At 35.8% G+C, this 26,646-nt stretch overlaps 4 protein-coding genes across 7 annotated transcripts in view; 2 read left to right on the forward strand and 2 right to left on the reverse strand.

The window, feature by feature from the left end:
* The window catches only part of LOC130622502 (ankyrin repeat and SOCS box protein 11-like), a 62,215-nt gene extending 47,069 nt beyond the window's left edge, over positions 1 to 15,146 (reverse strand). For all 3 annotated transcript variants that reach the window (XM_057437960.1, XM_057437959.1, XM_057437961.1), the window contains exons 1-2: positions 14,703 to 15,146; positions 1,851 to 1,929 (exon numbers count right to left, since the gene is read on the reverse strand). In XM_057437960.1, coding sequence (XP_057293943.1) covers positions 1,851 to 1,929; positions 14,703 to 14,801 — 178 coding nt within the window. In that variant the 5' untranslated portion in view covers positions 14,802 to 15,146. The remainder of the gene's footprint in view (positions 1 to 1,850; positions 1,930 to 14,702) is intronic.
* A 1,017-nt stretch (positions 15,147 to 16,163) lies between these two features.
* LOC130622503 (KRAB-A domain-containing protein 2-like) lies at positions 16,164 to 19,711 on the reverse strand. Of its 2 annotated transcripts, XM_057437963.1 has the most exons (9): positions 19,394 to 19,711; positions 18,759 to 19,002; positions 18,416 to 18,535; positions 18,183 to 18,326; positions 17,717 to 18,107; positions 16,979 to 17,537; positions 16,776 to 16,909; positions 16,660 to 16,692; positions 16,164 to 16,572 (listed from the first exon to the last, which is right to left on the reverse strand). In XM_057437963.1, exons 2-6 carry the CDS (start codon positions 18,996 to 18,998, stop codon positions 17,365 to 17,367), a joined length of 1,068 nt encoding a protein of 355 aa, XP_057293946.1. In that variant the 5' UTR covers positions 18,999 to 19,002; positions 19,394 to 19,711; the 3' UTR covers positions 16,164 to 16,572; positions 16,660 to 16,692; positions 16,776 to 16,909; positions 16,979 to 17,364. The 2 variants fall into 2 exon arrangements, with proteins under 2 accessions (XP_057293946.1, XP_057293945.1); XM_057437962.1 differs by lacking the exon at positions 19,394 to 19,711 and having other exon boundaries at positions 18,759 to 19,335.
* On the forward strand, positions 19,712 to 20,909 carry LOC130622504 (uncharacterized). Its single transcript, XM_057437964.1, has 2 exons — positions 19,712 to 19,900; positions 20,061 to 20,909. The coding sequence occupies exons 1-2, from the start codon at positions 19,734 to 19,736 to the stop codon at positions 20,773 to 20,775; spliced, it is 882 nt and encodes a 293-aa protein (XP_057293947.1). The 5' UTR covers positions 19,712 to 19,733; the 3' UTR covers positions 20,776 to 20,909.
* Positions 20,910 to 25,328: 4,419 nt separating this feature from the next.
* On the forward strand, positions 25,329 to 25,867 carry LOC130621265 (uncharacterized). The gene is made up of 2 exons (XM_057436571.1): positions 25,329 to 25,641; positions 25,689 to 25,867. Exons 1-2 carry the CDS (start codon positions 25,329 to 25,331, stop codon positions 25,865 to 25,867), a joined length of 492 nt encoding a protein of 163 aa, XP_057292554.1.
* The last annotated feature ends 779 nt before the right edge of the window (positions 25,868 to 26,646 follow it).

The raw sequence follows: 26,646 nt of genomic DNA on the forward strand, positions 1-26,646 counted from the left end.
ATTCTCTGTCAATGATTTTCTTCTCATCCCAATTAAACTGATGACTTCTGCTCCAGCTGTGGTCCGCAATTTCGTTTTTCTTCACATCTCCGTTTCTCACTGCGCGAATATGTTCTTGTACTCGTTGCTTAAACTTTCTTTTTGCTTCGCCTATATACACTGCATCACAATCTTTACAGGGGATTTCGTAAACAACATTGCTTTGTTCTTCCAGGTTTATTTTGTCTTTTGGTTTAGACAAAGTGCTTCTTAGGGTGTCTTTAGAGGTAAGAATGTATTTGATCTTGTGTGGCCTTAAAACTTGACGAAGGATCTCGCTGGTACCTGGTACGAAGGGTAGGAATGCTGATGCGATAAATTCCTCTGATGTTTCCTTGTTGTCTCCGTTGCATCTTCTCTTCATTTTATTTTCTACTTGCGTGATGACTTTATGACTGTATCCATTTGCGTTTAATGCATTTCTTACAAGACGAATTTCTATTTTCCTCTTCTGTTTGTCACTGACAACGCTGTTGGCACGATTCAGTAATAAAGATATGACACTTTCTTTGCAAGATTTCTGATGGTTTGATTGGAAGTTAAGGTACTGGTCAGTGTGTGTTGGTTTACGATACACTGAAACTGAAACGGAACCATTCTTGCGTTTGACCACAGTGTCCAGGAAAGCGATACTTCCATTGTGTTCAAGCTCAACAGTGAATTTGATTTGTCGATGTAGGCCGTTGATGTGTTCATGGAACTCTTCTAGATGAGATCTTTTGATTATGGCGAATATACGTCGTCAACAAATCTTTTCCAAACCTTTGGACGTCTGTCTGATGTGACTAATGCTGTTGTCTCGTGTGCTTGCATGTATATTTCTGCGACTACTGATGATGCAGGGCCTCCCATGGCAGCTCCGTCTGTGTTAGTGTAGAAGTTCTTATTAAACAGATACCAGGTTTTGGTTAGAACAAGTTCGACCAAACGCAGAAAATCCGGTACTGAAATAATATCTTCAATAGTATACACTAGTTATTTATATTTATGATAAAGGTTTAATTGTATTTTAATCGCTTGTAAACATTAATATACTCTCACTACTTATTAGAAGTTATTATTTCTGCATTTAATTTTTATCAATTTTAGGATTTACATTGAGAAATTTCCAAAATTTTGAGATTTTTAAACGCATATAGTTTGAGTTATTACTTTTTTTTCAGTATAATATATGTATAAAAATATGTAATTTTTATTTACTCAATTGTGTAGTTTAGCTATTTTTAAAAATACAGGTTATTTACAATAATAATAGTGAATTTAATATTAAAACTTCTAGGTATTAAAAAATTTCCCTATATTCATTGGTTTCAAGGTCTACTTTAAATAGCGTACTGAAATTTATTACATAAATAGCGTCCTTTTTTGTTTTTTTTATTTGTTATTATGATTGGTTAGCTTTAACAATTTTCTCAATTTGACCGTAAGGTTAAGTTTGTCCATGACTAGTTCTTAATTTAATCCTCCAAGTTTTAAAAAATATAAGGAAAAAGAAAATTTGCTTGCTTTTTATTATAAGCCTCTATTTAAAAAAGAGAAAAAAATTGTTACAATTTTAAATTTTATATGCTTTCTTACACTAATGTTTTCAATGAATAACTTGAAAAAACGGACCTGTAAACGTTCTTGCTAAGGAATTTTACAATGCTGAAATAGGTAAATTGGCAAATGCGCTTTCCCTACACCCCAGCTTTAGCATGCATTTTTCGCCTTGCAAAAGATACACGTATGTTTCACTCCGTTCAACTAAGGCGAAAAAAATCTTGCATCCTCCCTTGATGCTTGCTGAAATTTAATATAAGTAACCATACCAATATACAGCTGACTTTGTACTGTTTCTTTTTCTTCATTACCTAGTTCCATATTTTCTGATAGAAACTGCTGCACCAGCTAAACATAAGACACAAATAAACATAAACTAAATGACATTTACAAGAAAAAAATCAATAAGAACAGACTGTGCCGTCAGGGTGTAATTTCAGAAATTTAAAATTGGGGCCGTTAGGTTATGAAGATACCTATTTTAGGTATTTTTTTATCACCAATTTTCGCCATTGGAGGCTCTAGTTGTTACCATTTAGAGATTTACTAATATGTATGCACTTAATTATGATGACACAACACCTGGGTGTTAGTTTATGAAACATTTTTTTAGTTGTGAATTAAATATTAAACTGCAAGTAAAAATCGGCAACTTATGAACACTCATAAACAAGATGCAGAAGCTACATAAACTATCTCGCAATTAAAATGTGCAAGTACAATACATTCACAATAATGACACACCCAATTCTGTTGTTTAATTAGCCTGTGGCCACGAACCATGCTAGGTTTTAAAGCCTTTTAACTGACTTTGTTAAGTTGCTAAAAGAACATTTTCAACAATAGACTTAAGATGTCTAGATGTAGCCACTAAAGTTGTTTGCGCACATTTAAAGCAGCTGAATGGGGCAAGGGTTGATAAAAAAGCAAAACGTGGAAAACGGTTGGGTAGGAAGCTTTAAACAGAGTGAGAATAGTGTACACCTACATGCTTTTTCTTTTATAAGAAAATGTTTTATAAGAATACCAGGCTGGAATTTTTGGTTAAACACAATATGTCTATTGTTTAAACAACAGAGAAATAAGAATGATCAGACTGGTTAGAATTTTGATATTCTTATACATAAAGCATATATAAGGTGAGTTGATTTACCTTGTCTATGACTCACGCTGGCTGGTATAAAGAAGGAAATCTGGGAAATTTAAGACTTTAATGCACCGGGTCAATGACCTGGACATTACAAAGTGTTAATCCACATGTGAAAGAATTGTCTTTGAATCCATGTTGTTAAGGTATATTTTTTACAATTAGGTAAAATTACCATTTGCAAAACAAAAAAGTAATGTCAATGTATACTTTCAGAAGTTTGTGATCACTGATCACTAAAATTGATTGTTCTACAGGTTAATTTAATCGTCTTTTCACTAATCTGCCCAAATTGTTGTTTTTGTTTTCTTCACAACAAAATCCTCATTTCTTTTTCATTTTGTACACAGGAATTTTACTGCATTTTAAAAATGCAGATGGGTGAATACGCAACTGAACAGGACCAAAATTTCCATGAGTTTTGCTTCGCTCATAAATTCACATACGAAAGAAAATTTCTTGAATCTCCCCCACTTCACCTTTATCAAAACATGTATATTTTAATCTTTCTTCATCATACGTCTTTTACCTTTGAAGTATACAGTGTTCGAATAAGAAATGTTATACTACGAAGATCAAAATTATTTTTCTCAAATAATTGCAACAGTGGTAAAAAAATAATGTTTTGTATTGATTAAGGTTACTGTAAAGGAGACAAATTTTTTTTTTGAAGTTTTTTGCAAAAAATTCATGATATATAGAAAAAAAAATTTCTCTTTTGAATGACACATTTTATATTTCATGAAAATATTCGAATCATCCCTTTTTTCTAGAAAAAGCCTTTTCAGAGGTGTTATATCCTTCGCGCCTTCAAGGAAATATGTGCAAAATAGTTTTAGCATATTTTTCGTAAACATTATGCATGATATAAAAATATGCATAATGATATTTTTTAGATAGTTTACTTTCACCATCGATATATATATATGTAAATGTTGTCGTATAAAAAATCATTAAAAAAATCAAAGTTAAGGAATATGCATATGAGCTGTCTCTTGTAACCCTGACTTCTGTCTATTAATAATTCTGAACGTGTGCACGCATATTCAGCATAAAGAAAAAGTTCGCACTTCTATCATCTTTCTGCATACCCAGTTCACACATTTTCATAACACCTACGAAAATCTTTAAAAACAAGTATTTCGTTAGTAAATATTCGCATACATGCCTTTACGTTTGTGGTGTCTTTTTCCAAAAGCTTCCTATTAACTCATTGAAACTTTCGGTAATGGAAAGTTGAATAAATTATGCATAAAAGGTTCCTGGATTTTTTTGTATAAATTACTGGTTAGCGAATTATGACGACAGAAAGAAAAAAATATGCATTTTTTTGAACGATTAAATATAACCTATATAATAATACGCCAGTTCTGTCTGTCTGTGACTTTTGCAAAGTGGATAAAATTTTTTTGATAAAGTCTTAAAACATCGCCTATAAATTTGTTCTGTAAATTAGCAAACTTTGACGTTAAAGCAATATTGATGTCAAAGGAAAGTATACTAAGAGTAGTGAAGCCATTGCATTGCACTTTTAAATTTAAGGCTAAATAACTTGGAAAAGGGTGGAAATAACTGACGTCATCTCCTGCGTGGGTAACTATAGGGACTACCTGAGACCAATTTGGGTAAATTTTCCAAACCTGAGTCCCCAAATTCGTTTTGGAATGAACAGGTTTATGACGTTTAGTCTATATAATAATACGCCAGTTCTGTCTGTCTGTGACTTTTGCAAAGTGGATTATATTCTTCATAATTTTCCTTGTTAAAGTCTGTAAAACATCGCCCATAAAATTGTTCTGTAATTTACCAAATTTTACCGTTAAAATAATATTAACGTCAAAGGAAAGTATATTAAATTAATGAAGCCATTACAGCGCACTTAAAACTTTGAGGCTAAATAACTTGGAAACGAGGTGGTGACGTCAATGATTTTTCACCACGTAGGTAACTAGGGACCACCTGGGGGCAATTTAGGTAAGTTTCCCATAATTGGGCTCCTGAATCCGTTTCGGAATGAACGGCTTGATGATGTCATCAAAAAACCTTTAAACCCATATATCTCTGCAACCGTTTGTCAAAAGTATATGATCCTATACATTTTCTTGATCAGCGTTCCAAGATCTATACGATAAAGGCAACAGGTATACAAATTTCTTAAATAATTTTTTTTTGTATTTTGCAGGTCCTTGCTGACGTCAGCAAAAATTTAAAACTCTTATATCTCCTTATACGTTTGTCGAAACATATTATTTTGATCAGCATGTTAATCTCTATGCATTATAGGCAACAGATGAACTAAATTTTGACAATTTTTTTTTGGATATCCACTGCTGGCGTCAGCAAAGCAAGTAAAACAACCTATTTTCCATTGTCCTTCTGCCTGAGTGGATTTTTCCACGGGCCTTATCGACTAGTTACAAATAATTTCATAACAACGTTATTAAAAAAAAAAACAGGGAACCTTTTTGAATTTAATTTATGCTGAATGTAATGGTGCAAAAACGAGAAGTTTGCGACCACGCATTTTGTCACGATAGCCTAGTAGGTTAGCGCGTTGCACTCAGATGCAATGTTCTGCTGCAGTGCTGGTTCAAATCTCCCTAGGAGACATTTTCTAAAAAAAAACTTTGTGAACAAAAACTTGTTAATAAAGCTAAGAAGTATTAACAAATCTAAGTATTTTTCGATTATGATTCTGACCCATTTTGTCGTCTTTAACTTGGTCAACAAATGGTCCTATATTAATTTACCATATAAAATATTCTTATGCAATTATGTTAATTAGGTTGACGCTTGATGGCAACAAGCTATCACATAGCAAACATAAAAACACAAATCATGTTTGTTTCAGCATTGAGCGTGAGTAGGCCTTAGACTCTACAAAGGAACACTTGGTTCTTCTTCTTAGTGTTTTGTTATATGTTTATGTATTCGCTTTGCCTTTGTTTATTGTATCCAATGTTTTTCTTGTGTTTTGTGTCTACTCATACAGTAATCAGATATATAGGTTGGTAAGTGCCCAGATGCTAAAAATAGGATCATAAAAACTCATTTCTAATATCACTCAACTTAACAACACTCAACTTGATTGATAAGTTACTTAGAGAAAGAATTGATATAGATAAGATGCAATTTGGTTTTGTTCCAGGGCGTGGCACTACAGATGCAATATTTTTACTCAGACAGCTTCAGGAAAAGTATTTAGGAAAGAGAAAGAATCTCTATTTTGCCTTTGTAGATTTAGAGAAAGCTTTTGATAGAGTGCCACGTAAAGTTATTTAGTGGGCTATGAGAAAATTAGGTGTGGATGAGTGGCTAGTTACGATGGTACAGTCTATGTACAGCAATGCTAGAAGTCGTGTCAGGATTAACTATTCACTTAGTGATGAATTTAGTGTAAATGTTGGTGTACATCAGGGTTCTGTACTTAGTCCTTTGTTGTTTATTCTAGTCTTAGAAGCGCTGTTGATGGAGTTCAGAACAGGTTGTCCATGGGAGTTATTGTATGCAGATGATTTGGTTCTCATAGCAGAGTCAATGGAAGAATTAGTTAAAAAGTTTGAGAAGTGGAAGAAAGGACTAGAAGAGAAAGGGCTGAAGGTAAACACAGCAAAGTCTAAAGTCATGATAAGTAGCATTGCAGCCAAGTGTGACCTTGTAGTTGGAAAGTGGCCTTGTGGAGTTTGCAGGAAAGGGGTTGGAAGGTTAAGAGCTGACATACAGTTTGTATGCAAGCGTTGCAAAGGTGAGATTATAGAGAATGAAGTATTTCCAGCTTTAATGATGTACAACAGTGGCTCGTTAGAGATAGTTAAGAACTTCTGTTACTTAGGTGATATGTTGGGCAGTGAAGGGGGTGTTGGAAGAAGTGTTACTTGCAGGATAGGTTCTGCTTGGAAAAAGTTTAGAGAGTTACTTCCTTTATTGACTAGCAGAGTCCTGTCAATTGAGGTAAAAGGTAGGTTGTATGAGGCCTGTGTAAGAAGTGTTATGTTGTACAGTAGTGAGACATGGGCAGTGAAGCAGGAAGATCTTGACCGTTTAGAAAGGAATGATATGAGAATGGTTAGGTGGATGTGTAATGCCAGTCTGAGAAACAGAAAGAGTTCAGATGAGCTAAGAAGCAATTAAAGATGTTATCCAGACAAGAAGATTGAATTGGCTGGGGCACTTGGAAAGAATGGAGGAGGATAATTGGGTAAGAAAGTGTAGAGACTTGATAGTTCCTGGGGCAAAGCCCAGAGGCAGACCGAGAAAGACTTGGCAGGAGGTTATAAAGACAGACTTGATAGAAAGGAAGTTGAGTTTAGATCTAACACAGTCTAGATCAGATTGGAAGAGGGTCATTAATATACCCCGTCCAACCCATGCTAGCATGGAAAACGGACGTTAAGCCGAGAATGATGATGATGATGATGATGATAACAGTGCAGTTCAAACACCAACTTAGCCTTAAAAATTGCTACGCTTGCATTGGAATAATTTTAATCTGTAAAGTACAAAGTTTCGACCGCTGCGAAATATAAAATAAAATAACGTACTGTAGTTAAAATAAACACATTTAATGGAAAACAACTTTTTAAACAAATTTAGTGACTTTAACTTTTTTCGTCAAATATTTTTGGTTGCCACATTTTTCTTATGTCAATGTACCAAAATCACTATAGCTATCACAAAATTGTAAAAGTGCACCTTGCCTAAATTTATTCTTGCATTTTACCAAAATTAAGAATACAGTAATATAGTGTAACATGCTATTATATATATCCCTTCCTAGCTAGCTATGTAATACAATAATTTCTAACGAAAAGTCAAAGCCAGTCATTATATCATTGAAGTGTGTATTTTATTTTCAGTCGATTTCATCTATGCTCTTTTTTATATAACTAGTTAGCTATATTTTACAAATAAATCCTTTTTTCAAATGCTTTTCAACGTTAATCCATGTCAAACTTGCAGATCCATATATAGCTAGCTAGCTATAGCTTACTGTAAAAAAACTTCCTTTAAGTCTTTCTATAGCTAGCTGTAATTTTTATTTCTTCTTGCCAAAGTGCACTGATAATGATAGAATAGTGTTTCGTTTTAACCATTACTTTATTCCCCACAACACAAAATGTATATGGTATATGTAGCCTGCAACTTCAGAAAGTTAACCCCTAAAACCAACATCAACAATATGTCTTCTCTTGTGTCTCTTTAAAAGTCAGTAAATTAAGTTTTCTCCGATTCCAACATCTTACTCATGTCAATATACCACAAAGAGGGTTAGCAACACCTATTTAAACGTGTTAATAAAAAAGCAAAACGTCAGTTAAAGTAAAAAATTATTTGAAGAACCATCCGGCAGGATTTTGCATTTCTGCCTCTTTTCACAGCACTAACCAGAATAGTTGTAAAAAACTGACCATGAAAATTATTTGGGCTATCAAGACAAATGAAAACATGCCAAAAATTTGTCCCTACAAAGAGATTCGCTAGCGCCCAGACTTCCGAGGTATGAAACTCCGTAATAAGAAAGTCACTCAGTGAGAAAAAGCAAAATAAAAAAATAATATACAATTAAATTTTAATTGTTCGAAAAAGAAATAACTGCAGTTTAAAAAATATTACCAGAATTGTCAAAAACAGCAAACTTCGGTAAAAAGAATCCTGTGCACTTATGGCGCGTAGACAAATAACAAGAACGGAATCAGAAAAATTATGTTCTTTCGAAGTGTTTCCGAAATCATATTTCTCTATGTTGGCGTGTCATTAGCGTAGCGAAAAGAATTTCGTTGTCGTCATTATTTATATATAGTGGAGCGTCTTCGTTTTTCTCTTACGTATTGTTGTGGAAATTTTATTTTTTGCAGACTACTTTTCAGGCATTTAGGAAGACCTTATTTCTGCCTACATTCACTTTTAAAAACTTTCATGGTAACACCTTTACTTTACCAGTTAGTTAAATAAAGCTTTGGAACACTTATCTTTTTAAAAAGAAAAAAGAAAAAAAAAGTAAAAATAGTTACCAAGATGAGATTCGAACATGCGACTGCTCTTGTATCAGTGCCCAGAGAGGCTAAAATTTCCATTCTTGTAGGACACATTTGCGTTTTAATACAAGCTCACGAGCTTGTAATGATGCTTGTTAATGATCCAAACTTCTCAAAAAATGCATTGTTTGAGCTAAAAGAAGATTCATCTCATTCCAATCAGAAAAGATTTGTGAAGACATTGCTAACGAGCTAAAAAGGAAAACCAAAACCATGCCCTAAGTGTATCAGACTTCATGATTTGGACGAACGTAAAGAATTTTTGATGCTTAAACTTTTTGACAGACAAAAATTCGTTTTTTGGAACAGACTTTGCTTTTCGTGTTACGAACCCACTAGTGAGGATCACATTGTTGTAACTTGTCCAAAAAAACCGAAAATGCGATGTGTGCGATGAACCACATCCTACTGGTCTACATGGTTGCAGACATAAAGACATGCCTTGTGATGAAACTAAGCCGATAGGTGTTAATTACTCCAAACTAAAAATGGAAGTGATAAGTCTCAATGTGGTTCCTGTAAAGACAACGCATCTTTTGTCATCAGTAGAGATAATCATGAAAACACTACTAGATAACGGAAGCCAAGGAACGTTCGTTCACGAAAACATCTTGGAGGAGTTGAATGTGCCAACAATACCGACAACGATTTCTATTAAAACAATGACAGGTAAAACAACTGAACAATGCAAATCGATCAATAACCTTTAAGTATCCGCTGTTGAGGATTCGAGCAAAAGGCTCAATTTACCCAGAATGTTTAGCAGGAAATTTCTACCTGTTGATAAAGAAGAAATTCCTACACCAAATAAAGTAGCAAAATGGAGTTATCTAAATGAGATCCACAAGAACCTTAAACAAGATGAAGACGAAACAGATATAGGCATATTGATAGGTGCCAACTGCCCTCGAGCTCTCGAGCCTATTGAGATCATTCCAAGTCAAGGAAATGGGCGTTATGCCTTTCGTTCAGTGCTAGGGTGGTGTGTAACAGGTCCGATAATTTCACAATAAGTTCACAAAACAGCTCAAAAAGATTAACATCGTGTTCGTGTAACGAGCGTGGTGCACACGAACCACAATAAAATCATGGTCTTTATGTATAACAAACATTCAAACATTCTATCGTGGCCACCACGGTAATATTATTATCTCCACGAAGGATCGTGTGTCCCACGATTATTTTCGTGAGCTCCACGATTTTTATAACCAGTATAATTTAATATTTTCTCTTCTTAAAAAAGTCTTTTATTAAAGTCAATTTGTTTGTTTCAGGTTTTATCAAGTTAAAAAAAGCATATTCGTAGTTTTTGCTTGGTGTATACTTTTTCGTCATGGAAGCGATAGTATTTTTACGAAATATCATTTATCTAGAAAAGTTAAATTTGTCTGCTCCGATGAAATGTTTTTTAAGATTGCATTTTAAAAGTTCAAAACGAAAAGCGGCGATAGAAATGTTTTTTAAGATCGCATTTTAAAAGTTTAAAAACGAAAAGCGGCGATAGAAATGCTCTTTTAGATCGCATTTTAAAAGTTTATAAGCGAAATGCAACGATAGAAATGTTTTTTTAGATCGCATTTTAAAAGTTTAAAAACAAAAAGCGATGATAGAAATGTTTTTTTAAATCGCATTTTAAAAGTTTATAAGCGAAAAGCGACGATAGAAATGTTTTTTTAGATCGCATTTTAAAAGTTCAAAAATGAAAAGCGGCGATAGAAATGCTCTTTTAGATTGCATTCTAAAAGTTTATAAGCAAAATGCGCAATAGAAATGTTTTTTTTAGATCGCATTTTAAAAGTTTATAAGCGAAAAGCGGCGATAGAAATGTTTTTTTAGATCGCATTTTAAAAGTTTAAAAACGAAAAGCGGCGATAGAAATGCTCTTTTAGATCGCATTTTAAAAGTTTATAAGCGAAATGCAACGATAGAAATGTTTTTTTAGATCGCATTTTAAAAGTTTAAAAACAAAAAGCGATGATAGAAATGTTTTTTTAAATCGCATTTTAAAAGTTTATAAGCGAAAAGCGACGATAGAAATGTTTTTTTAGATCGCATTTTAAAAGTTCAAAAATGAAAAGCGGCGATAGAAATGCTCTTTTAGATTGCATTCTAAAAGTTTATAAGCAAAATGCGCAATAGAAATGTTTTTTTTAGATCGCATTTTAAAAGTTTATAAGCGAAAAGCGGCGATAGAAATGTTTTTTTAGATCGCATTTTAAAAGTTAATAAGCGAAAAGCGAAGATAAAAATGTTTTTTTAGATAGCATTTTAAAAGTTTATAGACAAAAAGCGGCGATAGAAATGTTTTTTTACATCGCATTTTGATTCACGAACGATTAAAATCTATTATGTAGCTAGCTTTATGACAACGAATTAAAACGTGTTAATTAATTTTTTTGCCGTCGGTTTTTTGATTTAATTGATAAACTAACGGTCTTTGTTGTTTTACAATAGAAGTTATCTATCGTAGAAGCCACGATGTGATATTTAATTTTCGTTCGTGTAGTCCTCGAAACATGATCGTGAGGTCCATGATTGTTAAAAAAATGCGCATTGTGGACTATCGTGGTTCGTGCGTAACATGAAATAAACACAAACCACGATGTTAACAAACCTTTTCACAGTACTGTATGTATCAACGATAACATGCCAACTCAATTCGTTCTTCAAGATAATGTGAATGGTTTGGTAGAAATGATGCTGATGATGTTTCGTCAGGATTTTAAATACATTGGCTGGAGAACCAATCATTGCAAGATCGAAAATTTCTAAAGCTGATGGATCAAAACGTAAAATTGGTAGATGGACATTCTCAACTTCCGTTGCCATTCAAAGATCCTATGTGTAAAGTTTCAAATAATAAAAGTCAAGCCATTAAACGAGCCCATAGCCTGAAGCGAAAGCTTCAACAGAATCAGTGGATGAATGATGACTATTGCACATTTATGAAAACCATCCTCGATAAAGGATTTGCACAGAGAGCATATTGTTCTTGTGAGAAGGGAACAACTTGGTACTTGCCACACCATGGGGTGTACCACCCAAGAAAGCCAAATAAAATCAAAGTTGTATTCGACTGTAGTGCTCTATATGGTGGTGTATCCCTTTACTCTCTTCTCTTACAAGGTCCTGACTTGGTGAGTTTTCACAAGATTTAGAGAAGAGCAAGTGACAGTTGCTGGTGACATAGAGAGTATGTTCTACCAAGTCAAAGTACCAGACAAACAAAGAAACATGCTACGCTTTGTTTGGTGGCCGGAAGGTAACCTTGATGCCGAATTGCAAGAATATCAAATTTGTGTACATGTATTTGGAGGCACACATTCTCCAAGTACTTGCAATTATGCTTTAAGGAAAACTGCTTATGACAACATCCATAAATATGGTGAAGAAGCTGCTTTAACCCTGATAAGAAATTTTTACGTCGACAATATGTTGAAATCTTCATTAAATGCCTTGTCGACTTTACGCCTTATTGAGAAAGTAAAAAAAATGTGTGCTGCTGGTGGCTTTCGTTTGACCAAGTTTGTAAGTAGCTCAAGGAAGTATTAGAAGGTATTCCAACGGAAGAAAGGACGAAAGATGTCAAAGACCTAAATTTCAATGCTCAAACCCTCCCAATTGAAAGAGCCCTTAGCGTCAGTTGGTGTGTTGAAACAGACTCGTTTTTCTTCCGAATTATGATGAAGGACAATCGACTGACGTGAAGAGGTATTCTATCATCAATTAGTTCTGTGTATGACCCTCTTGGATTCGGAGCTCCATTTCTTTTACCAGCCAAGCAACTCCTACAACAACTTTGCAGTTAACGAAAGGATTGGGATGATGATCTCTCAACAACAACAAGCAATATGGGAACAATGGAGGAATTCTTTACCTCTGCTGAAAGACATAAGACAATGTTGCATTGTTCTGAAATGTTTTGGTAAAGTTTGTGATATTTCACTTCACCATTTCTCTGATGCTTCCACAAGTGGGTATGGGCAAGTATCGTATCTTCGACAAGTGAATGATGTCACACCATTAAAACCAATTACTGTCCCACGTCTCGAGTTATCTGCAGCTAACACATCAACCAAAGTAGCTACGCAGCTTAAAAGGGAGCTCAATATTAATCTATCGTCTGAAGTTTTCTGGACAGATAGCAAAGTTGTGTTAGGCTATATAACAAATCAATCAAGGAAGTTTCATTTGTTCGTGGCTAATAGAGTACAGGCTATTCATGAAGCTTCCAGTGTTGAACAATGGCGCTACGTTCCGTCTTCTCAAAATCCTGCTGACGATGCATCACATAATCAAACAGTCTTCAACTTTATAAAAAACAACCGTTGGTTATCTGGACCAAAATTCCTACTCCAATCTTCAGTCAAAAGGACTACAGGTGAAACCTTCGCAGTTCAGTGACGACATGGAAGTTAAGAAAGTGAAAGTAAATGCAACTACTTTAAAAAAGGACCTGCCAAATAAAGGACTGAAAACCATCTCAGAAGATGAAAACGATCCATTCCAGAAGCTTTTCGAAAGGGTTTCCAGTTGGTATTGTCTGAAACGGATCATTGCTACCATTTTGACATGGATATATAAGAAGAAGAAAAATTGACGTGAGTGTCCTTGAGAAGGCTGAACTGGCCATCGTCAGGCTTGTTCAAAGAAGAGCATTCAAGACGGAATTGACATGCCTGCTAGAAAACAAAAGGAAACGAAGCCAAGGTTCTCTTTCTCGCTTGAGCCCATTCGTTGATGAAGATTCTATCATACGCGTCGGTGGGCGAATTGGAAAATTGTCAAGTCTGGATTGAAGGATAAAGCATCCCAAAATTTTGCCAAAAAAGCATCCTATTACAGAATTGGTGATACTGTATCACCACAAGAAGGTGCAACATGGTGGTCGAGATGCAACGTTAAACGAGATACAACAGAGAGGTATCATGATTGTTAATGCAAGTTCACGTGTTCGAAACGAAATCTTCAAGTGTGTTACGTGCAGGAAGCTTAGAGGACGATTCGGTGAACAAAGAATGGCAGACTTACCATCAGAGCGATGTTCGGAAGCTGCTCCTTTCACGTATTCAGGAGTGGACATGTTCTGCCCATTTTTGATCAAAGAAGGAAGAAAGGAACTTAAGCGCTATCTCGAGACAGATTCTTTCATCATGGCCCTCCGCCGTTTTATTAATAGAAGAGGGGGTGTACGTCCATTACGATCTGACAACGGGACGAATTTTGTTGGTGTTTCAGCAGAACTGAAAAAAGCCGTTAAAGAAATGGACCAATAGAAGATTGCTGAATTTCTTTAACACTTTAACACTCCTACTGCAAGCCACATGGGTGGTGTCTGGGAACGACAAATAAGATATTGTCGTTCCATTTTATCGTCACCACAGTCATAGTTTAATGATGAATGCTTTCGAACCGTTCTAACAGAAGTGGAAGCGATAGTTAATAGCAGACCTTTGTCTGTAGAAACTATTAATGACAGTGACACTCTTATTCCCCTTACCCCTAATCTTTTACTGACAATGAAGTCTAAGATTGCCATGGCACCACCTGAGGAATTTAACAAAAACAACATGTACAGTAGACGATGGAGAAGAGTCCAGCATCTGCTCAATGAGTTTTGGAGCAGAAAAGAGCTTTAGGCAGAAAAATATATAACCTAGCCTAATTTGCAGTTGAAAGAGCTAGTTATAGGCAAATAGTTAATTTTTGAATGGGTTTCTTTGACTACTGTAATGTGTTGTTTAATGCGTGTACATGTCCATTTTTCTCAATGCAAAATTGAAAATTTAACTAGCTCGTTAGCTAGCTAGCATAGCCTCCCTGGATGACGTCGCGGCAGTTGAGTGCCTTACTTTTCACCACAACAAACGTTTACAGACATTATACACGAAGTATATATACAAACAAAACGGTATAGGAAAGTTATAAATTTAACCTACCGGGTCGTTTCCTTTCTGTGCCAGAGTGGAAAATGTTGGTTTCTCCAGATTAATTGATTTTAGAGTGTTACTAATGTTTTGTGATACTTCAGACGCCATATTTGTTTTGGAGTGTATATTCTGCCCGCGGAACAGTAGTCGTGCTCCACCCAAAGTAGGGCGGCTGCCCAAAGTTGGGCATTTTCAAATGATAACCTAAGTAAGGCAAGACTATCCACAGTAGCAAAGCACATTCTTTGAATTTCCGCGCCCGAAGGCATAGGAAATTCTTTAACTCTTTCTATACCGCCCCAGCTAAAATCAGTCCTGTGGGACTGATGACTTCAAAATCGAATTGTGAAACAACCACTGGTCGTCTCGCAGGCTATAAAAGCTCAAAATACGGCTTTTGAATCAGCCAATCAGATTCAAGTATTTTCGTTTCCGTGTGAGTTGTAGATTCGGGCCAGCTGTTCCGTACGAAATTGACCCGTTGTACGAGGTTGGTCACTTTTCGCGCTTGTACGAAGATGGGCAATTTTGTACGAAAATGGGCATTACAATTGCTGTACAAAAATTAGGCAACGAATAATTTGGTTTAGAAATGAATATCTAAACATTGTTAATTACATTCAGTAAACATGATAATATCTTAAATATTCTCTGAACGTTAATTTTTGACAATTATCTGATGATTGTACCAACATCGTACAACTTAAATAACTGTGTACGAGGTTGGGCCTACTTCACTTCTTCTACTTAACTTGAATTTTTTTGATCCATACCAACTTCGTACAACTTAAATAACTGTGTACGAGGTTGGGCCTACTTCACTTCTTTTACTTAACTTGGATTTTTTTATCCATACCAACTTCGTACAACTTAAATAACTGTGTACGAGGTTGGGCCTACTTCACTTCTTCTACTTAACTTGAATTTTTTTATCCATACCAACTTCGTACAACTTAAATAACTGTGTACGAGATTGGGCCTACTTCACTTCTTCTACTTAAGTTGAATTGTTTTTAACCATACCAACTTCGTACAACTTAAATAACTGTGTACGAGATTGGGCCAACGTCACTTCTTCTACTTAAGTTGAATTTTTTTTTAACCATACCAACTTCGTACAACTTAAATAACTGTGTACGAGGTTGGGCCTACTTCACTTCTTCTACTTAACTTGAATTTTTTTTATCCATACCAACTTCGTACAACTTAAATAACTGTGTACGAGGTTGGGCCTACTTCACTTCTTCTACTTAACTTGAATTTTTTTTATCCATACCAACTTCGTACAACTTAAATAACTGTGTACGAGGTTGGGCCTACTTCACTTCTTCTACTTAACTTGAATTTTTTTAACCATACCAACTTCGTACAACTTAAATAACTGTGTACGAGGTTGGGCCTACTTCACTTCTTCTACTTAACTTGAATTTTTTTAACCATACCAACTTCGTACAACTTAAAACACCAAGAAACAGATGAAGACTACCATATATTATCATTATGGTCTTTACATCGCTTTTTTTATTTACTCTATCAATAATTTGTACCAACAAAAACTGAATGCGGGTTAACGATAATCTCCCTGTATCAAATTCGCATGGGTACTTCATCCGAATGTAATTGGTGATGACTCCAGTTGGCTCTGCAATGTCCGAATGACGCATCAGTTTGTGATAAAATTGAGGATGTTTTTTCGCCAGTATTTCGTTATAAAATGCTTGATACTTGCTACCAGAACGTTTAATCAGAAGTAGTGGATTTACTTCAGGCAGCTTCGATTGTTGTACCAGGTAGTCCAGGGTACCGTTTTTGTATAATACTGGCAATAACTCTCTCCTCCATTGCCTCTCCCTTTCTTCTTCGTCTTCTACTTCTTTCTCTATTAAAGGAAAGTTATCGTTGTATAACTATCTCATTATTATTATGAAATTGTTTGCGATCAGGCTTATAATTAATTTTTAAATACCTGCTTCTCTTTGTTGTTGACGCTGCTGGAAATCTGGAATATAAGTTAAAAAAGAAAACTCATAGTACATGTTAATTATACAATTTTGTGCAGGAACTCAGGGAAGCTTTACTGACCTTTTTTTGCAATATGTAAACATAGATCGCACAACCAGTCCCCTAATGGTTTTACAGCCAATTTGCAGCATTTAAAATGACACTAGACAAGACAGCGATCGCATGCAATTGATCTTCCTTTTCCAATTTTTCGTCTGCAATGATTTATTATTATATTTATATTTATATTTATTATTATATTTCATCAACCGAAGGATACTTACATCTTACTGGTTGAGGGTACAGCTGCAACGCGGATGCCGTGTAACGCCGTTGAATTGTGCCTTCACTACAGAGGAGTTTATATGTTGGTTGGTTACCACCTGATTTGTGTACAATCACACATGGCAATCTTTTTAAATCCGAAGATGTTCTAAGACCTTTTGGAATTGTCAAAGAAACATTATCCCCTTCCAGGAAATCAGCAACTTTAATTCTTTTTCCATTGCTGTACATTCTACGCATCATTTCTGCGTTTCTTACACCCTCCTCCACAACATTTTGTCTGAGTTTTTGTCTTTTTGGACATGTTGTTTCAAACTCATCTTCCGAACAATCCGATAATTTTCTTGTACTTGGGTGCTTTAAAAAATCCACAGTTTCAGCATTTTCAAAATCTTGTGCACCATTTTCTTCCAATTCTTCTATGATATCTTGAACAATATCCTCTTTCACTGACCGTACACTTGAAGAAATTTGACCCAAACCTTTTGGCTCCTGGCCAAGAACAAATTTCGTAAGGTGTTTTTTTCACACTCCTCACCATTGAAGCATTCATGATAACTAAAACAGAAGTAATAACGTGAATAAAATAGCTGCAAGATTCAAGAAAAGTTATTTGGAAACACTGCATAATAAGGCTATCGTGACATATAAATATCATTCTTGACCCCAGAGAGAGCTCTTTGAGATGAATTTGAAGATATTTGGGGACGAGAATGATATAGATAAACTACATTTACATTGAATCTCTGGAAGCCACTCTGACCACGTTGAAGTTTGGGACTCTTTTTCTCTTGCACTAATCATCACTTGGATGGTGTTATTTCCTTGTTCAACCAAACCTTGAGATTGCGAGTGGCGCGGTTTCCCATGAACAAATGACACCTCACCCGGCCATATCACGGCTACAGCATCCATTACGTGATTGATAAATTTGGCACCGTTATCAGAGTGCAAAATCTTTGGTAACCCAAAAGTCGCTAAAAAACTTCTAAAAAAGTTTGAAGCAAATTCATTTGCTGATTTCCCTTTCATTGGAAATAATATCCTGAATTTGCTAAAATGGTCCACGACATGGCCAATGTAGTTGTAATCGGCATCTGGTTTGGATAACATAGCAATCAGATCGATCTAAAGAAAGACATGTATAATGTAACAAAAAAACTACTAACTAGCACAAACAAAGTGAAAAAGTATTAAAAATACCTGTACACGCTGTAAGAATCCTGTAGTGATAATCGGCTTCAATGGAGCTTTCTTTATTTGACTGGATTTCAGACAGCAAGTTGTGCAAAGCTTTATATAAGCACCAACAGCGTCTCTAGTAACGTTATCATAGGTGCGTGCTATCTAAAATTGTTAGCAATTAAAAATCAGTGACACACCCATATTCCGTGGACTCTTACTTTCAAACGAGGTTTGTTCGAAGAATCTAATACCTTTTCAAACGTTTTATGAACCCCTTGGTGACCAACTTCTTGGCGGTGTACTCTATTGATAATGTCAAACATCTGTCGGTCTGTTGCTACGCGACGATATTTTCCCAGAGGAGAATCGCCCTAAAATACCGTAAAATTATTTGAGTTGGCAATTTTATAAACCTTCTTTCTTAAGAACTTAAGCTCATAAGAACATCTAGACCGAAGCTATCCAAAAATTGAGAACACCATATGACCATGCCGAGCCTGAAACAAAATTTCTTAAAAGTAGAAATGTTTATAAAAAAAATAATTGTGACTTTAGTTTTTCCAAAATTAGATATATATATAAAAATGTTCTTACATCGGGAAATGGAGAGCACAAAACATCCGATAAACCAAGTGTAGGATAACTCATCACTTGGAATTTTTTTCTTCGCAGTTTTCTTTTCATAGCACGTGGAACGTTGTCTATTCTTCCACATAGAAAATCTATTATTGTTTTATAAGTCTGTTCGGGCATTATTACGGAATTCCGTTTAGTCCTTTCAACTTCCAACCATTCCTGAAATTTTTCTTCCATGTATCTCTTTTCAGTCTCCATTGTGCTGAACATAAAAACACGCGTTAAAAGTTTCAATGTAAATTTAAAATGTGCGTTCGAAAAAGCACTCGAAAAGGATTCGAAATTTACCTACCTTTTCCTTTATCGAAATAACTTAAAAGGTTAGAAAAAATTATATTGAAATTTTTTGTGTTCTTCTCCATTCTCACTCAATTATTAACAAAACTATGTTTACAAAAACAGTTTCGTACAAGCCACGCAAAGGCACTGGGGACAAGGGTGATTTACAGGATTTTCGCACGAAAATTCAATATAGCATTAGAATTCAAAGGTCACTACCATAAAAACCATGGAAAGGTTAATAAAAGAAATCAATAACAATATCATAACTGATGTAACCTTATTTGAATCAAAGAGATCAAATTTATACTTACGAGCACTAGTACCATTTTTCAAAAACATCATTGTTTATTCTCTGTTAATATAAAACAAAGTATAAATATATATATACATATTAGTATTTTTCCAAAGAGGCATCCAAATCGTAAAACAAATGTCTTTTTTTGCAAATGACTTAAAAGAAAAAAAGATATTTCAAAAAAGTTATTATTTTATTATAAAAGTTTCATTTTTTGACGATATTCGCCGCTGTACGAAGATGGTCAGTTTTGTACGAGGATGGTCACTCTCAGCGCTACGGCAAAAAAGCCCAACTTCGTACAATGAATGACATCGTACGGAACACAGCAACATCACAAACATTCAAAAAACAAAATGGCGAAGGCTGGAAGCTCAAGGAGAATTTCTCTTGAAGATGCTGTCAATTATATGCTTGAAACTGATGATTCTGACATCGATTCATGTCATGGGGGCCTCAGTAGTGACGAAGAAGAAAGAATAGATAATGCTTTATTGGGTTACTACTCGGATTGGGATGAAAAGTAAGTGCTTTATCGTCCTTTTTCTGTGCTTATGCGTTTCTCGCTTGGAACCTGTCTTGTAATTATTTTATGTAACATACTTGATGTCTACTTTTAAACAGTCTCAATAAAAGGTGATGGTAAGACTTTTCTCAGGGTGATTGCTTCCTTTTATTTTTAGTGATCCAAATGCTGATGTTGAAAGCAATCTTGTCGGTCGCTCATCACCGCCTCCTTCTTCACCGCCACCGCCGCTGTCCACAAACTCGACTGAAACGTTGAACAATGAAAGTCAAGTAACTGCTCTAAATTCTGCTGTTTCTCTAACATTCTGTGCCAATAATAATGTTCCTGACCATGCCACAGTCACTAATGAGCCCAGTACGAGAATTTCTCGTCGCACGCGCCGTCCTCGAAAACAGGTTATTGATTTGGGGTCAACCGATGATGACTGCGATAACAAAGAAAACATTTGCGAGAAACATACCTCTACAAAAAAAGGTAAAAAGAAGCCAGCTAACAAGAAACCAGCCAATAAGAAGCCAGCTAATAAGGAGCCAGTAGCACATAAGAATACCAAGAGTTATGATGATCCAGATACTCCAAACATTTTGCTTGTTTTTCGAGAGGCTGTTATCAGGCAACTAACCAGTATGGAAGAGTATGCAGATCCTCCTGTTTACAATAACTTCCAAGCTCCCATTGATAAGAGATATAACACTGAACATATGCCGGTATTCACCGAAGAGAAACGAAATTGTAAAGTCTGTTACGCAGAGTTGAAGAAGCAAGTCCGTGTTTACACGAAGTGTTCTGCTCCACAATGTGATGTTTATTTGCACTTTACAAAAGAAAATAATTGTTTTCAGAAGTGGCATACAACATTCAAACACTAGGAAAAACATTCATTTGTGCAAATTTTCTTTTGTTTGTATTCCTGTTCTTTATTAGGATTTGAACCGATTATTCGTCGGTTTACGATAATTCTCTAAATAGGAGGAGGCTGCTTCATGTGACCATATCTCCGGAACTAATTGTCTTTTGGACGTGAAATTTTTTGCAAGGTGTCAGAATTTTAATGGGGTACAACTTTGTTAGCAAAAATATCACTCTAAAACCAAGTGGAAGTCATTTTTTGATCAAATAATTCATTTTTACGCACAATTTTGAAGAAATTTTCACATCTTTTCCGCCATTATGGATTTCAACCGGTTTAGATTTTCTTTTTTTTTTCACAATAAAAATCTTTGATACATTACCTTTCTTTTGAGGGGTCATTGACTTTCTAGGAACTAGTAAGTATTATGTTATTAGACTTTATTTAGGGTACACTTTTCCATTTTTTATGAATATTTTACGGTTACATTCTTACTAAAATAAGAAACCGGCTTAATTTGACCATAACTCCGGAACTAATAGTCCTTTTGACCTGAAATTTTTTGTAAAGTGTCAGAAATATAATGGGGTACAACTTTTTAAGCAAAGAAATCACCCTACAACTATGTGAAAACAAGTTAGAAACAAGAGAATATAAAAACTTACCATTTTCTCTAAAAATTTCAACAGCTTTTCCGCCATTATGGATTTTGGCCATTATGAATTTTGAAATTTTTTTTTTTATTTGGAATCCTTGATCTTTTACCTTTCTTTTGAGGGGTCATAGATTTCCTAATAATGTTTCAATCAAAAGATATGAGGCTTTTTCAAGGGCTACCAAATTTACCATGAAATTCACGTGGTATAGAAAGAGTTAAAACCGTCGTTTTTTTTTCTTTTGGAGCATTTTTTGAGAAAAAATCGACCCTGGGATTTCATGTTGCTCCGTCACACATGTAAACTTCGTACCCAAGCTCCTTAACTACTGGGAAGTCTCGTATTGACGTTTCAGGCTAAAATTGGTATTTGTTTTCGACAAAATTTAGCACAATTAACAAAAAAAGTATGCTGAACATAATGGTGACATCAAAATTTTGATTTTTGTCACCTAAATGCCATTTTAGGCCATAATTGGTCCAAAAATTAAAACTGCTTTATTTTTGACAAAAATTGACACAGTTAATAAAAAAAGTATGCTGAAAATAATGGTCACATCAAAATTTTGATTTTTTGTCAACTAATGCCGTTTAAGACCATAAACATTTCAATCGCAAGACTTTCAACCATGAATGATAGGATGTATTTTTTGTTAGCAATTTCTTTTAAAATGTGAGTTTAAGGACACGTTTCGGTTTGTTTGCGTTTGTTGTAAGATATAATGTCACTGGTGTGCTTTATCTTCAGAGGTTCATGCACCACACCCCTTCGAATGTTTGGCACAATAACACAACGAATTAGCAGGTTTTCATCAAATATTTTGGTAGCGCGCGGAAATTCTTAGAGCCCCCAGGGCTTCTTGTTTATCAGTTGAAACTGCATTTTTGCGTCTTAAAGTAACTCTTTTAAACTATTTTACTACTCTTATGAACACATAGTTAACCAAAAGTTAAACTTTTAATCTACAACTATTTCAATAATAGCATGCCCACAATAGAGTGGTATTAGAGATAAAGAAATGTGTGTTCTGACGCACTCGCACATCGCGCACACGCGCAAGCCACAATCAAACACAACAAACCCTGATCATCCACTACCTAGAGGGGTAACTCCTTACCATACTGTGTTTGGTCATGCATATCAAGGTAAAGTCCCTATGCTGCAAATGAGTAAAAATAGTTCTAGCGCACATAGAGGTAAATTCCCCCCGCACACTGCCTAATTCAACGCATGCGCAGTAAAAACCTCAATTGCGCTAGTTTTGAGCAAACATGAAATTCACAGAAAATACAAAATCCATACAATAAAGAGATGAACACACACACTGTAAAAGAATTAGGTGATATTGCGAAAACCCGTGGGTTGACTGGTTACTACAAACTACGCAAGGCTGGTCTGGTTGCTTTGCTGGAGGACGTGCCACAGAGAGCAGTCAGGCCTATAACACCAGAGGCCATAGACCTCTTCGAGAAACAGGAATTATCAAAAAATCGTTCGATTGTGGGGGATAAAATTCGGGAATGGCACAACTGGCTATTACCCCCATCCGAGATAAACCTCTTCGAGAAACAGGAGTTATTAAAAAATCGTTCCATCGTGAAAACTAAAATGCGAGGATGGTACAACTGGTTAGCGGACACTGTTCCCAAGCCTATAAAAGAGGGAGTCAAGAGAACCTACGCGGCCTTCAAACGTAAAGTGATGAATCTCTATGATAGTGCGACTAATATCAACGTGAAAACTTTGGTTGAAGAGCAGGTAGAAGATATGGGCTCGGCAAAGGTACAGTTGTCCCTGTGGATCATGTGGAAAAAGAGGATCGTGACAACCTCGGAGAACCCTGAAGAAGCCGATTATATCAAGGTAAAGAAACCATTTAATAGCAATATAATCAAATTTTTCCTGGGTAGCGACGTGGATGATGTATTGGATAAAATGTTTGCTCAAATCAAAACACACGTAGAACATCCGGCATTACCTCAGAGTGGATTTACTATCGATAAAATCCTTCACCTGGATGTAGATTTCCATAAACTGAGGCTAACGAGGGGCTCCTCGTACATAGAAATACCCACATGTATAGCATCGAAAAAAGCCATCATTAACCCAAAAAATAAGGACGAAGCTTGCTTCAAGCGGGGCTTCATAGCGTGCTTACACCATGCACAGATTGGAAAAGACATGCAAAGGATATCTAAGCTGAGACCCTACGTAGACCTCTAGAATTGGGAGGGTATAGAGTTTCCAACAACCATCAAAGACATATGCAGGTTTGAGGGGAACAACACGGACATCGCAGTGAACGTCTTGTACGTAATGGGAAAGAAGATCAACATCCTGAGGCGATCCGAGCACAACATTAAGCGTAACAGACAGGGAACCTGCTGTTTATCACGGATAGTAAAAAGACCCACTACACAGCTGTCAAGAGTCTATCGCGACTATTAGGCAGTGAGACCTCAAAGAACACAAAATCAATGCATTTTTGCCTGAACTGCCTTCAGGCCTTCAACACGGTTTAATCGAGGGACAAGTCTTGGATACTGTAGGGACCACGAAGCGGTTACAATCACGATGCCAAAAGAGGCTGAGAAATGGTTGCAATACAGGGATGGTCATCAACAACTCAGGGTACTTTTTGCTATATAAACGGACTTTGAAAGTTTACTCATCCCAGTGGAGAATGTCAGGGGAATGAAGACAAAAAGGATGAACAAACATGTACCATCTGGCTGGTGTACATACTCCAAATTCGCCTATGGTAATATACCAGATCCATTAATGGTTTACCGTGGTAAGGATTGTGTCATGCGATTCATGAACCACCTGGAAGATGAGGTGAAGAGGCTATATAAGACCTACCCACAACAACCCATGCTGAAAATAAAAGAGGTGTTAAAAAGGGAACATAACGAGACCACGCACTGCCACATCTTCATGAAGCCGTTTAATATTCCACAACCTAAGTGGCTACGACGCACACCTGTTTAACCGGGAACTGGGGGAAAAAATATGGTACCCAGGACATTGGTTGCATCGCGGAGAATACTGAAAAATATATCTCTTTCAATGTTAAAATCAAGGTACCACTTGCAGGTATGGGGTATGGCGATGGAGAATTTTACAAGACCATAGAAATCAGGTTTATCGACAGTTGTAGGTTCATGGCATCAAGCCTGGATAAATTGGCAAGCAACTTAATCCGGACAAACGCCGCCGGTATGAAATGTCAACATTGTGCGGATAACCGTCTGGAATTTCAGAGTATAGACGCCGAGTATGTGGCGAAATTTTTATGTCCAAACTGCCATTTAAATACCACGAGGCAACTAAATCAAGAAAAATTAAAAGCGAACGTACCATCCATGGCAAAATTCATCGACAAATATGATATATTTCAATTAATGCTTCGAAAAGGTGTGTACCCGTACGAGTATATGAATGATTGGCAACGATTTGAAGAGTCATCACTACCACCGAAAGAAGAATTTTACAGCAAGCTGAATATGAGGGGGGTCAGTGATGAGGATTATGTCTATGCGAAAAAGGTAAGGAATTGCATCACCCCAGAAGGTGATGAGGTCACCATGGGTGACTACCATGATGTGTATCTCACCACAGACGTCCTGCTATACGGGTTTCTCGTATTCGATTGCGCAATACTTCGCTATACATGGAAACGAGGCTTGGAATGGTAAAATATAAACAAAGTAGGTGAAATCAAATCGTTTTTTAACACCTGACCCTCGAAAAGTTTTGAGCACATTAAAAACGTGCTTACCTGCCAAATCTTTTGAAATATTTTTTAAAAAACAATATGAGAACATGTAGTCAATGACTAAAATGCGTTCTAAATACGTTTTATGAAGCTTAAGCTCAACTATCTTGTGGTTGAGTTACCAAACAAAAATAAAAAATGAATTCACAAAAAGTATACGCAGGTAGTAGTAAATCTCGTCCTCAAAAAAATTTATCTGGTGGATTTGGGAATTATTGTTGTATTCCTGGCTGTAAAAGTGCTCTTTACGACTCAGACAGAAAGAAAACAAACATTGGACTTTTTAGAATTCCTAAACAAGAAACCCTAAGACGACAGTGGACCAATGTTATTAGAAATGTTATAAGAAAAGGTGGCGCTGATAATTTTAACATTGAGGATCCAAAAAGAAATTATAGAGTGTGCGAGTTTCATTTCAAAACTGAAGATATCAGAATTACATTAGGAGTTGGTAAAAAAATCTAGTCGCTGATGCTGCACCTTCTATCTTTAAAATAGGGACACACAAAGTACGTAGAAGACCCCCACCCAAAGATAGGCATATCCCTAGTAGTAGCAGCAGTAAAAGTGAAGAAGTCATTTCAGAGTCCGAAGAGTCTGTTGTTGTGTCTGCTGACCAATTTGATGGGGAAATTTCACAAGAGGTTACGGAGCTTGATATACTGAAAGGGAATTAAAAGAACTGACAGAAGAAAATGAACAGCTTTTTTCCTATAAATACAGATATGAAAATTTACATAAACATAATGAACTATTTCGCACTGCTACTGGTTTGGAAGTAGAAAACTTTGATATCCTGTTCGAGTTTTGAGATCCAGGAGAAAATTGTATCAATATGAAGTTCTATGACACATCAAAAAGATTTTCAATGTCTTCACCTGAAGAACCGTACTTTTTAAAATCTGGGCCAAAGCCAAAGCTGTGTCCTCAAGAGCAACTGTTCTTATATGTCACATGGTTGAAAAATGGTTTTACACTTTCCCACGTTTCATGGCTCTTTGATATATCAAAGGCAACAGTTTCTAGATATCTCATAACATGGACAAATTTTTGCTATTTTAAGCTCGGTTCTGTGTTGATTTGGCCTACTCGAGACCAAGTAAATGCAGTTATGCCAGAAAGTTTCAAGAAAACCTATCCATCCACTAGGTGTATCATAGACTGTACTGAGTTGTATTGTCAAAGACCATCTTCACTTGCTATTCAAAGTTCCCTTTATTCGCACTACAAAAGTCATGTGACCTACAAAGGCATTTCACCATCTGGTGCAATAACATTCATCAGTCAACTTTTTGATGGGTCCATATCAGACAAAGAATTTGTGCGGAGGTCTGGGTTGCTAGAACGAAGCTTATGGAATGACAATGACAGTGTTATGGCCAATAGAGGTTTCACAATTGAAGATGACCTTAAAACACTTAATGCACGTTGAAATATCCCTTCATTTTTGGGAGGC

This window comes from Hydractinia symbiolongicarpus, chromosome 12, assembly GCF_029227915.1.
Source record: "Hydractinia symbiolongicarpus strain clone_291-10 chromosome 12, HSymV2.1, whole genome shotgun sequence".
NCBI classification, from domain to species: domain Eukaryota; kingdom Metazoa; phylum Cnidaria; class Hydrozoa; order Anthoathecata; family Hydractiniidae; genus Hydractinia; species Hydractinia symbiolongicarpus.